General features: G+C 40.3%; 1 protein-coding gene across 1 annotated transcript in view; it reads left to right on the forward strand.

Moving 5' to 3' along the window:
- Positions 1 to 2,672: 2,672 nt before the first annotated feature.
- The window catches only part of VPS50 (VPS50 subunit of EARP/GARPII complex), a 92,469-nt gene continuing 79,935 nt past the window's right edge, over positions 2,673 to 15,206 (forward strand). The window contains exons 1-4 of the mRNA XM_005504929.4: positions 2,673 to 2,859; positions 5,120 to 5,188; positions 13,727 to 13,849; positions 14,445 to 14,516. Coding sequence (XP_005504986.2) covers positions 2,827 to 2,859; positions 5,120 to 5,188; positions 13,727 to 13,849; positions 14,445 to 14,516 — 297 coding nt within the window. The 5' untranslated portion in view covers positions 2,673 to 2,826. The remainder of the gene's footprint in view (positions 2,860 to 5,119; positions 5,189 to 13,726; positions 13,850 to 14,444; positions 14,517 to 15,206) is intronic.

The following is a 15,206-nucleotide window of genomic DNA, read 5'->3' on the forward strand; positions in this document are numbered from 1 at the left end:
TCCCCGGCAGTCATAGCAAATGTGACACAGAATATAACAAATGAGGCACAGAATACAAAGTTCATTGAATTAAAAAGTGAAAGCACCTAATGTACTATGATATTTAGGTATTAACATTCTTTAGTTACAGTTTCATAAAAAATACAGTGCTGTTACATGGTTCTGCTTATTTCAAAGTCGTATTCAGAAGATTTTATCAGATCTTTTCCTTTGACAGCTTCTCCTTTTCTATTATAAAAAATATTCAACAGCTATTAAAGAGCCTTGCTTATCTTTTTTTTCTAGTACTTTCCTAGCTTGTAACTTTTCTGCATTTTCCTGTATTTTTTCCTTAACATAACTTGGTGATTATTTTATTTCCTTTCTGTAAACAACATGAAATGTGAAGTATCTACCACGCATCTCCTCACAAAGAATCCTGTGGCTAGAGTGGACAGCTTTCTACAGTTGTGGAGTTAGCTGCTCATTACTGTTTATTCTGCATTAACTTACATCAGTTGAATTAATATTAATATAATATTAAAGTATTATTTGGATTTTGTCCAAGGCTGCCACTCACGGTACAAATCTAATCAGCAGCAAACCAGGTAACCTCCCACAGTTGCATGTGCAGTAAGAGTTTGCAACAGCAAATATTTGCATCGACAGGGATGGTTTATCCATAGAAAAACACACTAAATTTTTGCTTTACAGCCCTTAGGCAGACTATTATGGATTAACAAATATTAGACTAGACTGTATCCTGCCTTGTGCAGGTGAGACTGGTAGCAAGGAATTGCCTCCCTCTCACTGCAAGGGTCCTGCAAGGTGCTAAGCCCCCCGAGAAGGGCTGAACACTTCATTTTTACTTAAGTTAAAAGGAGGTGAAAATACCCAGAATTCTTGGCTGCTCTATATAACCAAAAGTAAGAAACATGAGGGTTATTTTAGGTTAACAAAAATGTGAGTACAGTGGTCCCACCAGAAATAATGTTACCATCTGACATGAGCCAGTAGATGAAGAGGGATATTTTGCCTACTTACAAAGGCTTCCCAGCTCCACTGTCCTGTCCCTTCTTGGTGCTGCTGTTTACAACCTGCTTAAAACACTTAATTGTAGGCTAGATATATCAAATTGCAATGTTTTGTAAAAACTGAGTTAGAAACTATCTACTTGGTTTTAACATGTAATAAAATATTGGTCACAGGTTCCAATTAATTTCCACCTGAAATGAAGGGAGGGTTCACATTGGGCTAAAGCCTGTGTTGCTACTTTAACTGCTGTATGTGGGCAAAGAAAATTAAAGCCAACCAACCAACAGATTATAATTTTTTTTTCAAGTGTGTCCCCTTACTTCCAGTATTTGGATACTCCCCTGATGCCAATAACATGCTGCAAGTTTTTCCACTGAATAACTTACACAAACGAAGTAGATGCTAAAGATGCATATTATTTTTACTATAGAATTCTAGCTTGTGCTGGTTGTTAAATGGCAGACAAAGCAAATCAAACCTCATTTTTAATAAAAGCAACTGCATTAAGGCAACTTTATTTGCAGCACATTCTGAACATTTTTGACTATTTCTGCACATTTTAGTTGTTTTATTAAGTATCTTTGTTATGTGCTAAACTTGTTAGAGGTTTCCCATAGAAATAATTACAGATGATATTCCCAATGGTAGGCAAAAGTAAAGAATTCTTGCTGAAGAATGCCGGAAAAGGGTCCAGTGGTTCTGACGTTCACTTTGTCACTGTGTCAGTTCAGAGAGCTGTACGGCCACTTCTGCCTGCAGCGGGATACAGGATTGGGAAATACACGCTGAGCTGGTCTATGTGTGACTACAGTAACCCAGAAGGAACGACAACCTTTTCTGTAGGTGTTACTATGCTGCGGTGGAGATGTTGGTGGCCTCATTACCAGAGGTCATCTCCAGTTAAGGACTACAGGATAAATCATCCCTTTTCTTGGACTGATATAAAACAGATGAAAAAAGCTAGAAGCTTCTAGTTGACATATATACAGCCAAAGCACAGAGATACAAAAGCTTGTTTCAGTGATCCCACACCCTTCTGCATAATGCCTTAAAAAAAACAGAGACAAACAGAAAAAGGTCAATGTTCAAGTGTATTTTCTAGATATTCCACCTCTTTAGACAAAGCCTCATTTTGTCTTCTCCGATAATTGCTTTCAAAGTCTAAACACTCAATGTCTAAACACTCTGTAACATCCCCCAAACCACGGAGAAACCCTCGGCCCGCTGGGCTACCGGTGCCAGTCGGGACGCTTGGGGATACAAACGTAACCAAGAGCCCGAGGCCGCGCACGGTGGTCGGTGCCGTGAGCTCAGCAGCGCTGTCGGACAGCGGGCTGCACAGCTACCGGCTCCTTCCACCGCCCCGGAGAGGGGCCATGACCGCCCCCGTGAGGCACCAGAGCCGCCGTCCCGCTGGCCGTGGCCTTTCCTCCTCCGTGGCCCAGTTCCGCCTCCCGCAGCCACGGCGCCGGCTGCCGCCCCGCGTCCCCGCACGACACCCCGCGCCTGCGCCCCGCTTCCCCTCACAGCGCCCCCGCCCGGCGATCCCGCTCACCGGAGCCTCAGCCCCGCCCGCCGCGGCGGAAGGAGCGGCCCGCCCCGCTCCCTGCCCGGATGCCCGCCCTCCCGGTCGTGCTGACGGGGGTTGTAGTTGGGCGTCACCGCCCCTGGACTACCGGTCCCAGAGAGCATCGGGCGGGCTCTGTCAGGTGGCGTCCAACATGGCTTCCCCGTGATCGCCGGAGCCTGCGGCCGCACGGGGCTGCTGAGCGCTCTTGGGGCGGCGGCGGTGGTACCGGCACCGGTGCCATCATGCAGAAGATCAAGTCGCTGATGACCCGCCAGGTGAGCGGCTCGGGTCGGGAGGGCAGCGGGGTCCCGCCGCGGCTGGGTCCCGAACACTGTATCCCTGGGGGCGCCGGGACAGGCGTGTGCGGCCGTGCCCGGGCACCCTGATGGGCCTCCGGGGCGCGGGCATCACCCTCAGTCCTGCCTGTGAGGAGAGGGGCGTCCTGGTGTGCATGAGCTCTTGGTACGCACGCACCCAGCTTTTTTTTCCTCTTTATATCACGAAATGGAAGCGTGCACAGGTGCCAGCACGTACGTGTGCGGTGACAGGCAGATTGGCGTTACAGATGACACGACCGGTCTGCGTCAGACCCTTCTGTCCCGCACAGTTCCGAGCGCTGGGCCGCGGCACTGAACGTGGCTTTGTCTGGGGGCAAACGCTTTGGACCGAAAGGGAGGCAAAGCTGGGGAAGGATTTGGGTGGACACATACTGACTGTGTGCTAGAGCACCTCATGTGTTTCTGTCAGCCTACTCCCTTGTGCCAGGTGTCTCTGGTGTTATGTAGATCTCTTCTAGTGTATGTTTGGACTAGTATTTCCAAGGTTCAGAGCCTTTTTTAAGGAGTGTATTGGAGTATTCAGATCATTCATGTATACTAAATATCTCTAAAATGAAGCCTGTTTGCCCGTGTGTCTAAATTTGAGAACATAAAAAAATCACCTGAGTCATCCACCACATCAGGTATTCTAGATAGTTATAGGAAATGATGGGAAAGTCAGAAACCAAACTTTTTATTTTGTTTTTCCCCTAAACTGTGCCCTCAGAATTGTGATGCTTACATGGGAGACAGGGCTCAAAAATGGGCACTGGCCTGAAAACTGAATTTCCAAAATAAGGGTCTGCTCCCATTCATTATAGGGGTAAATGATCAGTTTTCAGCTTGACTCAGAGGAGCTGTGGGAAGCCTGCCCAGTGTGTGGTCTGAACATGATGTGACTTATACAATTTTCAGCCTTTGGGAAGGATTAAGTTCCATTTAGCATTTGATTAGTTAAAAAGTGAAACTTCTTGCTGCTTCTGAAGATAAGCTGCTGGTACTGTAGATTTTTGAGAGCACAGGTGGAAGATTTCACATGCAGTATGAGAAGCTGAAGCAGTTGCTTTGGTTGTTTGTTACCTTGAATTTCCGATGCATAGAGGTGAGTCACCTGTGAGGGTGGCAAATGGAAAAGGTGGATGTTTTGAAGTGATGCATGTGGAAATCTGAGAATCAAAACTGAAATGAAGAGGTTTTGCATCCTAGGAAGATGAAACAATTGTAAAATGTAGTAGTTACCACGAAAGTGGACTTGTAAAACACTTTAGTAGTTTCAGAGGATACATACTTTTTTTTTTTTTTGTTCATAAAATCACGTAATAATTGCATAGATTCTTTGTGTGTACGTACCAGGGCCTGAAAAGGGCTTGGGAACAGTGCTGTTAGCATCAACTGCAAGAGGAGGAGGAGGAAAGTCTGCCTGAAACTCACCACTCATGTGAACACCCTGCAGTCTCAAGGGAAGCTAGAGTCAGAACTGTGTCTGAAACTTAAATGTTTAGATTCACCTCTGCCTAGGGAGCTGGTGGAAATTTTGCTAAGCAGCATGTTCTGTGGTATTGCTTCACCAAATTGTGAATGTGCTAGATATTCAGCAAATGCATATTCAGCTGGTTAATTGATGCTTCCTGTACAAAGCTTCAGTCAACTAGAACATATTCTGTTTACGTGGCTGTATGTCTTGAAGAGTAAGAATTACTGTCTGTAAAGCAGCTAATGTGGATTATGCATCTTTCTCAATTTAGTTATGCATAAGGAAAAACAGTTCTAATGGTATTATGTGGTAAATAGACAAATATGCCATAAAGCAAAAATAATACAATTTTGCTACAGAGTAGGTGACACTTGAATTTGGTTATTTGTTTCCATTAGACCATTAAGTGAGTGAAGCAAAGTGTGTTATGTTTTTTGGACACATGCATTTTTTAACATAAAATAACACCTGGAAGTAGAGAGGAGGGTATAAGTGAACTGTAGTGAGAAGGTTCGTATTGCAGCATAAAGTTGGAAATGCTGAGGTGTTTGAGGAACACAATTTGTACACCAATGGTCTTGCTTAAATGTTTATGGAATAAAGCCTTAGCCTTCCAGCCTCATATCGTTGTAATTTATTAAAGGACTTGTAGATATATATTCAACACCAGGTGAGACTTGTGCTGTTTAATTACAATATATATAAAGTAATCAGTCTTAACTGACTATTAAAATTCTTTTACAGGGTCTGAGAAGTCCTCAGGAGAGTGTTCATGACCTCAGTCCTATTGAAAGCTTTCGGATTCCTAGTAAGGTATGATACACACTCCCTACTCATTCCCCCTTCATTTTATGTTTTTTATTTTATGGTTAGATTACACTTAGGTTGTTTTGTGTGATTTTTTTTTTTTTAAGTTTTATTAAACCAGGTTTGCTGTTGGTCTTTTTGACAGTTTTATCTCTTGCTGAAAATCTTTTAAAATAGTTTTATGAAAGAATTAAAAGCTGTGAAGCAAAACAGTTCACTGACTCAGAATGAACTTGCATTAAAACTTCTTTCTTGGAACTTCTGAATTGTCACTGGATGCTGATAATAATATTGTAATATTGTCTACATTTCCTGCAGGAATGAAGAAAAAAAAATGAAGGAAAAAGAAAAGTGCCCCTTTTTTTTTTTAATTTGGAAAGTAGATGCTATATGGGTAGCCTGCATAGTTCTAGTCTTCATATTTAGTCTCTTAATAATTAAGTCTTGGTGCTGCAAATATATTTTGTACTTTCATGGTTTTACTCTTCAGCATACATAATTAACTTCATGTTCTCCTTTAAATGTTACGGCTTTGTAATACTAATAGGTTTTTTGGTTTTCTTGTGTCTCACTACTTAAATACTGTTGGCTCACTCTTGTCTCACAAATTGTGCTGAATAATTTGGGTGTGAGGAAACATTTGTCACAATATTTCACTGCTTCTTATACACTGTTGATCTGAATGGACGATTCACAAGACTTCCTGTGGATGTTGTCTATTATTTAATCCTAATTTGGATTTTGCCATTAACCAACGAGATACATAAGTTCCTGACTAAAATTGGATGCCTTATTTTACAATAGTTAAAACCAAACCAAAATAAAAAAATCCTTATGTTCTTCTGTAATATGTTGCTTGTGCTGAGGCAGACCAGAAAATCAGCACTACTGTGTATTTGAAAAATCAAGTAACAATATCTGAATTGGTACATAATGCTGTTAAACAGCAGCCAATATATTGATTTCAAAGAGTGGAAGTATTCATTTGCAGCGATGTTGAAAGAATCGTCTCATCTGCACAGCTTAGATTTCAAAATTGCAGATTCCTGCCACCCACTGAACGTCCAGTTTCAAACTGTCTTTTTTGCCAAGTAAAAGTTGATGTAGCACATCTTGGCTGGATTTCTATTCTTTAATAGTTAGATGTTATGTGTCTGGTAAGCCTATACCTTGTACCAGTAACAATGGGAAAACAAATGCCTGTCAACCATTTGTAATTTTTTCATACGTTTATGTCAAATATTTGCAATGTGAAGACATGTGTAACTGTTCTGCAAACAGAATCTCTTTGTAGTTATGAATTCTGTGCCTGAAAAGGCAAGCTTGCATCAACATTAGGTCTTGTCAGCTGATTATTTTTTTAGAAGCTCATAAAATTAGAGTATTGTTCTCTTCTGTGCCACAGAATAAGAGTTTTATATTTTTCAGTCTTCTAATATTTTTTTTTTTCCTTCCAAAATGTTTTAGGTGAGTAGTTCTCAATATTCTGAGTTGCTTAGATTAACTTTTTCCTTCTCAGCAAGCTGTATTGAGTGAAACTCTTATGAAGTTGCATGACCTGACTATGTGATTAAATGAAAGCATTAGATCACAAGAATCTTGAATAAAATTACTGTGTTTTGATCAGTTTAACTCTGGGCTACAGTCCCAAGCCATTTGCTGTGGTAATTTTACTTCCAGCCCTTTTCTTTTGGAGAAGGATTTTATATCGTCATGCCTCCTTAACTTTGCTGAAATCTTAATTGTAGGATTTTACTTTTCAAATGATGAGACATCAGATGAGGCACTGTAATATGCCTCCTGTCCCTATGAACATAGATTCAGATACCCGTTCTTGAAAACAGGAGTTTTTTGAGGTGAAGAGGGGGAGATATTGTCTGTGTTTGTGGTATGAGTAACTGTCACGGAGATTAGGTTTAAGCACTGCGTGGAAGTTGAAAGTCATTAAGCTTTTGGATTTTGGTATTTGTTTTAAGCTGAAGCTATACTGAATGCCATGGCAACGTACTGATGTCACAAATCAGAATTTTGTTATAATCACAGGATCAAGCAGCTTAGCTGGATATAAGCTAATGCCCCTCAATAATTATTTTATAATAATGTGCGAGTTTGGTAAAGGGAATTCGCTTTTGAATGCAAAAGTAGACTACAGTAAAGGTGCAGATTTTTGAAGGCAATGAGTAAAAGCACAGCTTCAGACTGTTGCGGGTCGCTATTTGGAAGCATAGGTTGCTCTCTGCTGCCACATTTTAGAAACTGTTTTTGTTTATATCTTGAATAATAAAAGACTCAAGCTCACCAGGCAAATACTATATTGATGATGGAGTGGTTATGATGCTACACTTGGTATCTCCAGATTGATCTAGGGCAAGTGTTACTGAAAGTTTCAAAAGCTGAGTTAAAGCTGTGGGGAGATACAGAATGCAAGGCTGCAGAGCCAGCATGAATTACTGGAAAGGTCACAAGCCACTGATAGATAATGCTAACTCTAGGAACAAAACCCTGTTTTTGAAGTGGGGGACTGTCACACTAGTTTGGTGGTCAAATGGGAACTATAGAGGTCAGGAAGAAGAGTATGTTGACATTGCATCACATAAGGGGAAGACCAGCAAAATTATTTTGTGTCTTGATATCTGAAAGCTGTTGGTTTGCTGGCTGGTTGATTGCAGGCCATCACGTTGAAGTGATGACTGTCCTCCTAAATTTTTAGTTTTTAAACAATGAAATGATTTGGTACCTGGATATTTTATGGAATACTTCTATGTGTGTGGACTCACGTTAACCAGTACTCTGACAAATTCTGTAAATATCCTCAAAAATTTCAATTTGCTTCTGTCATATGAAGGCAAATTACCAGCAAACCTGGTTTACTTTTTGTTGTATTACAGACTCATACTGCTGACTTGGTCATACAGAGAAATAAGTGCATAATAGTTAATGATATTGTCTGTAGATAAGGCAATTCTGTACTGCAAGACAGAATTTCTGGTAGAGAAAGCTGACTGCAGAGGGGTTTAATATCTTTTTTGATTGAGATACCTTACTTCATCTGTGTGCCCTGGTCACCATGGGGAGCTGTAATTCATAGAATCATAGAATACCAGGTTGGAAGGGTCCTCAAGGTTCATCTGGTACAACCTTTCTTGGCAAAAGCACTTATTTTTGAACCATTCTGTTACTCACAACTTGTTGTTTCCCATGCTGGTATCAGTTTTGTTCAGTAGATGCTGTCACAAAAGGGTGAGAGAGGTATTTGGTACACTTGAATTCAAGTGTGTAGGATTAACAATGAGTTGACTTTGAATTACGTTATGCTTATCTTGAAGATAATCAGTTCATATAAAAATACAAATCTCAGTTGGCTTTGTGGCTTTGAGTGGTAAACAACACTGAAAGTTGTTTGTGGTTTTTTTTTTTACGCTTTTCTTATAGCTGTAGAAGTGTGGCTTTCTTGGTCTGTGTGGGTTTCTGTTTCCCCAACAGCAGCTGACTGCTTTTCAGGAGTGCATTAAGTGGTGGTGTGACTAATATCTCTTCTATGGATCAGGCTTTGTTGTTCTCTCCACCAGGAGAATTGTTTTCACAGTGTAATGTTTGTTTTGGTAGAGTGAGGGCTTTTTAATGAGTACTCTGTATACATACTGAAGAAGGAGAGATCAAAAGAAGTTTCTGGGCATTTCCTGTGGCAGATAAGGGAAGACCACAAAGTTGGCTGTGGGATTGCCTTCCCTAGCTGGGCACTAACTGTGGTGGGAGAAAGAAAGAAGTTTTGAGGTGAGTTTATAGATACAGTTATACATATATTATGAGACATATATAATATGTAAATATGTCTTTTTACACAGATAAAAAGATTGTGTGTGTATCTCTATATAAAATACTTTTATATCTTATTTATTTCAAGGTGGTAGGATGTTGCAATGTACCTGCTGATTAAATCTGTTGAGCAGGGCCCTCATCCTGGTATTCAGGATTAACTTTTGACAGAGGTGTTGATCCATATTCAGAATGGAGGGATATAAATTGTCCGTGTGTTCAGTGGTGTGTTTTAGCGCATGAGGCTGTGTCCAAACAAGTACTGCGCAGACTTGGCCCCTGGCACTCTCTGTGTAGAGGTGCATAGGCTATTGCTGACCTTCAGCTTCTAATTATGCTGGAAGCTCTTTAATTTTTTGTTTTTTTTTTTTCTCTGAGTAGGACCAGTTAGCGTTTTTCAATGTCGTTGCTTCCCAAGTCTTTCAGTTGATCGTGACTGGAATGCAGAAGGTGTTTGCTTCAACTCCCCACCAGTAATGCTTCATTCAACAAAGCAATATTGATTTAGGTGTTACAGGCAGTGAAGAATACAAGGAGGGTGAGAGTGTGGTGTGCTGGGAAATAGCTGAGTAAGTCATCTAAAACTTGCTGAACTGCATTTCAGAGGGGTCTGCAATGAAGTGACTCTTCTGAAGTGTATTTCCAGAAATTGACACAGGCTTCTGGACCTGTAAACTTCTATTTCTGTAGAACAGGAGGGCAAAATGATGTGAGGTGTGAGATGCAAACACTAACCACTGTTTTTTACTTAGCAGTGGCTTCTTCAAGTGTGTGAACCTGTCAGACAGCTTTTTTTTTTCTGTATCTCCCCAGAAACTGTCTTTCACTGGTCTATTTAGGTGTCTTTATGAAAGAGACACTTCCTGTTTAGAGTTGCACTAACCATAACCTGAAAGGAAGTATGTTTGACAGGATAAATTGTCTTTCCATGAAAGTATGATCCAACCTACTGGCTGAGCAAAACTTTGGAAACATGGATGGCTGTACTGGCCCATTATTGCTTGGAGGGTTCCTACTGCTGAACCTGTGTAGTAACCTGGGCAGGTGGATTGAAATTAATACTATGGGGTCTGCCGTGCCAATCTGCTACTCTTCCTGATTTGTGTATTCCATTTTTTTTATAGGTTTTTCTATTCAGAATAGCACTTGGAATTTCTGAATTTATGTAAAATTTCCATAAAATTTACGGACAAGTGTGCTTTAATATTGACTCTTTTTTTTTTTGGAAAAAAAAAAAAAAAGGTAGAAAAGTACACTGAGGGATTTAATAGAATTTCTCTCTCTACCTCTCCAAAGGGTTTGAGTATGAACTCCACAGTGCTAAATCTGACCTTCCCTGAAGCCTGTGGAACTATGGACTTCATATGTATATAGTAAAATTGTTTTGTATCTCTAATTGAAGGGATGACAAAAATTGAATAACAGCAAATGAACTGTTGCTAAGAATACTTGCTTCCTTCAGTGGTGAGTGAATAGATTGGCCTTGAGCATGACAGTTATTTGAAACTAGTGGAGCATGATGGACTGGAAGCTGCAGTTTATCATGGCATAAAGTCTGGTGGCAGATAGTGTAATTTATGTGGGAACTTAAGTTTGTTATGGAGAGTTGTTCTCAGTAGATTGCTTTTCTGGAAAGAATGAACAAGATAAGAAACAACCAACCAACCAAGCCAGCCTATTTAATAAAGATTTTCCTAGGTAGTATTTTGGTAAGAAAAACTGAGATGAAGAGTCTTTCTGAGACAGGATAAAATAGTTTATAATTAATTTTCCTAGCCACATCAACATCAGATTTATTTTTGTGCTGAAAACTGTGGTCTTCTACAAAGGCAAAAACATCCTTGATTAGATTTCATTGGAATGCTGATATTAAGACCAACCCTCCCAACTTATTATCATGTGGCTCTAAATACAGAATATGTGTCCATGATGGCTTTCTTAATACATCTTCAGGATATATCAATTACCTATGGCATTGACATATCCTTTCACCAATATGACAAGGTATCAATAATCTAGAAATTCAAATGGTCCTAGAGTTTTCTTCATGGGTTTAGTTTTTCTTCTTTTCTTCTTTTAACAAACAACCATGGGGGAACTTGAAGCCAAACACCATATGACAAATTTGATGATTTCATTTGCAATGGTTCAGTGGGCAAATTAAGCTAAGCCTGTTGCCTGTCTTGAGTAGCTTTTAATTTTAGTTTCAAATAGCTAAAACTCAATGTACTCTAAGATGCTAAGCTAATTTATAGAGAGATGTCATTTGTTAGGGAGTGCAGAGGGAAACAACTTTCTGTTTGTTTGTTTATTTTAAAGGACAGGAATACATATGGTTAGATAACGGATTCATTGCTTTATAAATGAAATTATTGCAAGAGCAGTATGCCATTGAATCTGAAAGTGTGTGTCCTCTGCCAATCCATGCACTCTCATGTGATGGAAACTTAAAAATCATAGATTAAAAAGTTGAAAAACACTCTAAAGGGACTATTTCTAAAGAATCTTTTAACTCCTCATAACCTGCCCTCCTCTGTTTCTCATGCTTGTAGTAAAGGTGAGACGTGAGGTGGAACGGTGAGTGGTGTGGCTGGAGCTGAAGGGATGGTCTGCCAGCCTGGAGTCCTGCCTGGCCCTTCGGTGCCCATGTGGTTCCTCCCTCCTGACTCCTGCAAACTGGTACCATCTTCTGTCAGTGCCCCGTAGCCAACCCAGCCTTTGCCTTCCTCTGAGCAAGGTGCTGTTGTGGCTGGTGGCGTTGTGGACAGGTGCTTGCTGAGTGCGGGACTGTGCTCAAACCCGATTTTAAGGGTTTGTCTAAAGAATAGCATCGTTTTGCTTTGTTGTTGTTACGTGTTGTCATTATATCGTTATGTGTGTTGTTTTCTTCTTTCCCTCACATACGTGGGTGCGCTCCCTTCGCCCCCACAGCCTCCCGCCGGGTGCCCGTGTGGTTGGAGGGGGGTCGCTGCCTTCGCCCCGTGGTGCCGGGCGGGTTTCTCCGTCTCGCTGCAGGTCAGCCCGCCGGGCAGCGCAGCTGGCGGGACTGAGCCGGGCGTTTTAGACACTCCCTTCGTGGAGATCCGAGGCGCTGGGCGCCTGACGGTAGGGGAGGAGGGCGGTGGTTTTAATCCGGGTTACCGCTGCTCCATCTCGGCTCGAAGCCGCCTGCCAGCTGCCGTTCCGCCCGCGCTCCAGCTGGTGGAGCCCGAGCACTGCCCGGCGGGGGCCGGGGCGGGGCCGGGGCAGCCTGTCCTGCCGCGAGCAGGTGTCCCGCCCGCCCGCTCTTTGGCCTCCGTTGTGCCCGCTCGTGTCACCGAGGGGTTCGCGCTGCTCGGGGGCGCGAAATCCGGTTTTCTCTGCGTCGGAGCTATTGCTTTTGGCTCCCCTCCTTTTATTATTTTCTTTTTTCTTTTTTCCTGCGAGAGATATTTTAGAGGAGCAGTGGCTCCATCTCATGCTCTTCCAAACTGTTCACTTGCCATCCCTTGGCTGCCTCTAGTTGCATAGAGGAACAGCACATTCCTTTCTATTTGTTGGTTTACTTCATGTCATGTAGGCATTGACCTTATTTCAACTGATGTACAAAATAAGCAAGTTAGTGGTTGTTTGGTAAGTTAGTCTAAAATCTGATGTCTGTAGCTGGTGATAGAAGCCCTTGAGCTCTTGGTGATGAAACACTGGCACCTTGTCCTCCTGTAACAACCCAGCATTGTTGTGAGGTGTGGGGTCTTTATGGGACACTTCAGTCCACTACATCACTTTGGCAGAGCGATTGTTGAGCAATTTGATCCATTTTATCTTGTATTCTGGTGTAATAATGTCCTGGCACTTCTCCCTTTTGAGTCTCTGATAAAGAATTTTCATTACTTCAGTGGGAACAGCATCCAGGGGAGGGCTGGTCTTAGTTGAAATGTCTGATATAGAAGGTGAAGAGGAGGCTCAGGTTTGGTCCTTTGTTTGTTGCGACCAATGGAAGCAGCTGGGGTGTTGAGAAGACCTTCTGGGAGGGATCGTGACAGCAAGGAGGGGATTGCTCACCTCTTGAATATTAGCTTTCAGAAAGGCTAACAGCACATCTCTGCTTAGACCACCCTACTAGTCAGAGAAAAATCTGAAATCTCTCAGTTTTGTGCAAAGAAGGCAGATTTGTTCTGCTTTTACTTGTAAAACATTCAAGTGTTTATTGGCATGACTTTTATTACAGTGAATTCTGAGGGCTGAATTGAAAAGTTATATGTTTGTAGTGACACTGGCTACCTTATGTTTACAAAGATGTTTTTTTCTGGTTTAAGAAAAACTCGGGTTTTTTATTTGTTACTTTTTGTGTTGGTTTTTTTTTTTTTTCTTTTTTTTTCTTTTTTTTTTTTTTTTTTTTCCTTCTGGTTATATAGCCTGCCAATATATTTTTAGTTTATTATTAGAATTTCTAAACTTTAGAAGGAAAAAACTGTGGACTTTATATGCGGTTGTGCTATAAATGTGTTGATGAATAAGTGTTTAACTGATCCACAACATCAAAGTCTGCACTTCGTTCTTTGAAAAGTTTTAAATATCTTGTTCTTTTTAATGGGAAGAACAAGTTGCAGTGTAGTGAACTTTTTGTTCTTTGCTATTGCTTCTTGTACTAATACTGTAAATGGGTTTTGAAAAATGCTTGTTTTGGTAAAACATTGTTCTTGTTAGGACGCAATATTATATAATGGAATCTCTTTTTGTTTTGTGAAGGAGGAGCTCAGAGAGGTATGTGAAGAACCAACTGACCCTCAAGCTCAGCAGGAAATAATTAATAGCATTGAAGAAGTATATTTTTCCAATGATTCCTTTGATATTGTGAAGTATGAGTTAGAGGTAAGTTGTCTTCTTAAAAGAAAAGACAGTCATATAACAAAAAAGGAGGGTCAAAAGAGTATGCTCGTTTCAATGAGCTATTTTTTGGTTCGTTTCTTAGATCTTGTATTAATGCAAAACTGTACCCTCCCAACTCGTCTTGGGGTTGTGTGGAGCTTCTAGCATACAGTGTTGATGTGGAGTCTCTTCTTTTAATGTGTGCTAACAGCCACTTTGTAATTTAAACTATTGTGAAAAAGACAAAATATTTGAATGGGGGAAAAAAAAGTCTGTTCTATACTTTGGGTATTTGTTTTAGCAATTAATAGACTGGGACATAATAATTGCAATGATTAGGGGGTTGTATGTATACATATATGGCTAGAACAATGTAACTTTGAAGTAATTATGATATCATATGATGCAATTATGATATATTGTTTATCTTAGCACTGATATATTTCAGTATCCATCATTTGAAATAATGGATTAATTCTGCAGATTAGGTTGCAGAAGCAATAAGAATGTTTCTTTAGTGGAATTGATTGGTTAGTTAATACTACATGTGTATTTAGCATCCTTTAATTTCTCAATTTCATTTTCTGTGTACTTGCAGAGGCTTCCTCCAGTACTTAGTCTTCAAGAACTGGAAGAGTACAGAGACAAATTAAAACAACAGCAAGCTGCTGTAAGTAAAGTTGTTTCCTCTGTGACCTCATGTTAGATATTAAGTGTTTTTTCTTTTAATATTATGTTGTGTGCTTTTATAGTGAAAAAATGTATCAGCAAATCATATAATAATATACAACCATGGAAGTAAATCTTGGTGATGTGTTGTAACAAGGAGAAAATGTGCTAACTATTTTTTTAGAAACTCGATTTTCTGAATGTTCAGCTTTTCTTATATATTGCAAGAAAAGTAATATGCAGCAGAGCACTGAATCATGTTTTAGTATCTTTTCTGAGGGATTTCTGGCTATGTAAAACATAAAGTATTTTTAAAACTCTTTCCTTAGAGCTGGTATTTTATCTTATTTTTCATTTACCAATTTATTAATCATCCATGAAGGTTTCTAGTGAATACTGATACAGAGTTAGTATGTAATAAAACAAATGAAATGCAATAGTGAGCAATAACTACAATTTACAGGGGAAATCAGAGTTGCAGCTTCTGAAAACTACTTGTTACATTTCAGGCTTTTAAAATTATGGATTCATTGCTCTTTTAAAGATTAATAATATGGTACAGGGAACTAATGCATTAACTGTGGTATTTGGAGAGTATCTGCAAGCAAAATAATAGTAATAATCCTAATTCATGGCTTTAAATGAGTAAAATATACAGGAGGAGAATGTTAGTTCGTTAACAATACGTAGG

Source organism: Columba livia, chromosome 2 (genome assembly GCF_036013475.1).
Source record: "Columba livia isolate bColLiv1 breed racing homer chromosome 2, bColLiv1.pat.W.v2, whole genome shotgun sequence".
Lineage (NCBI taxonomy): Eukaryota > Metazoa > Chordata > Aves > Columbiformes > Columbidae > Columba > Columba livia.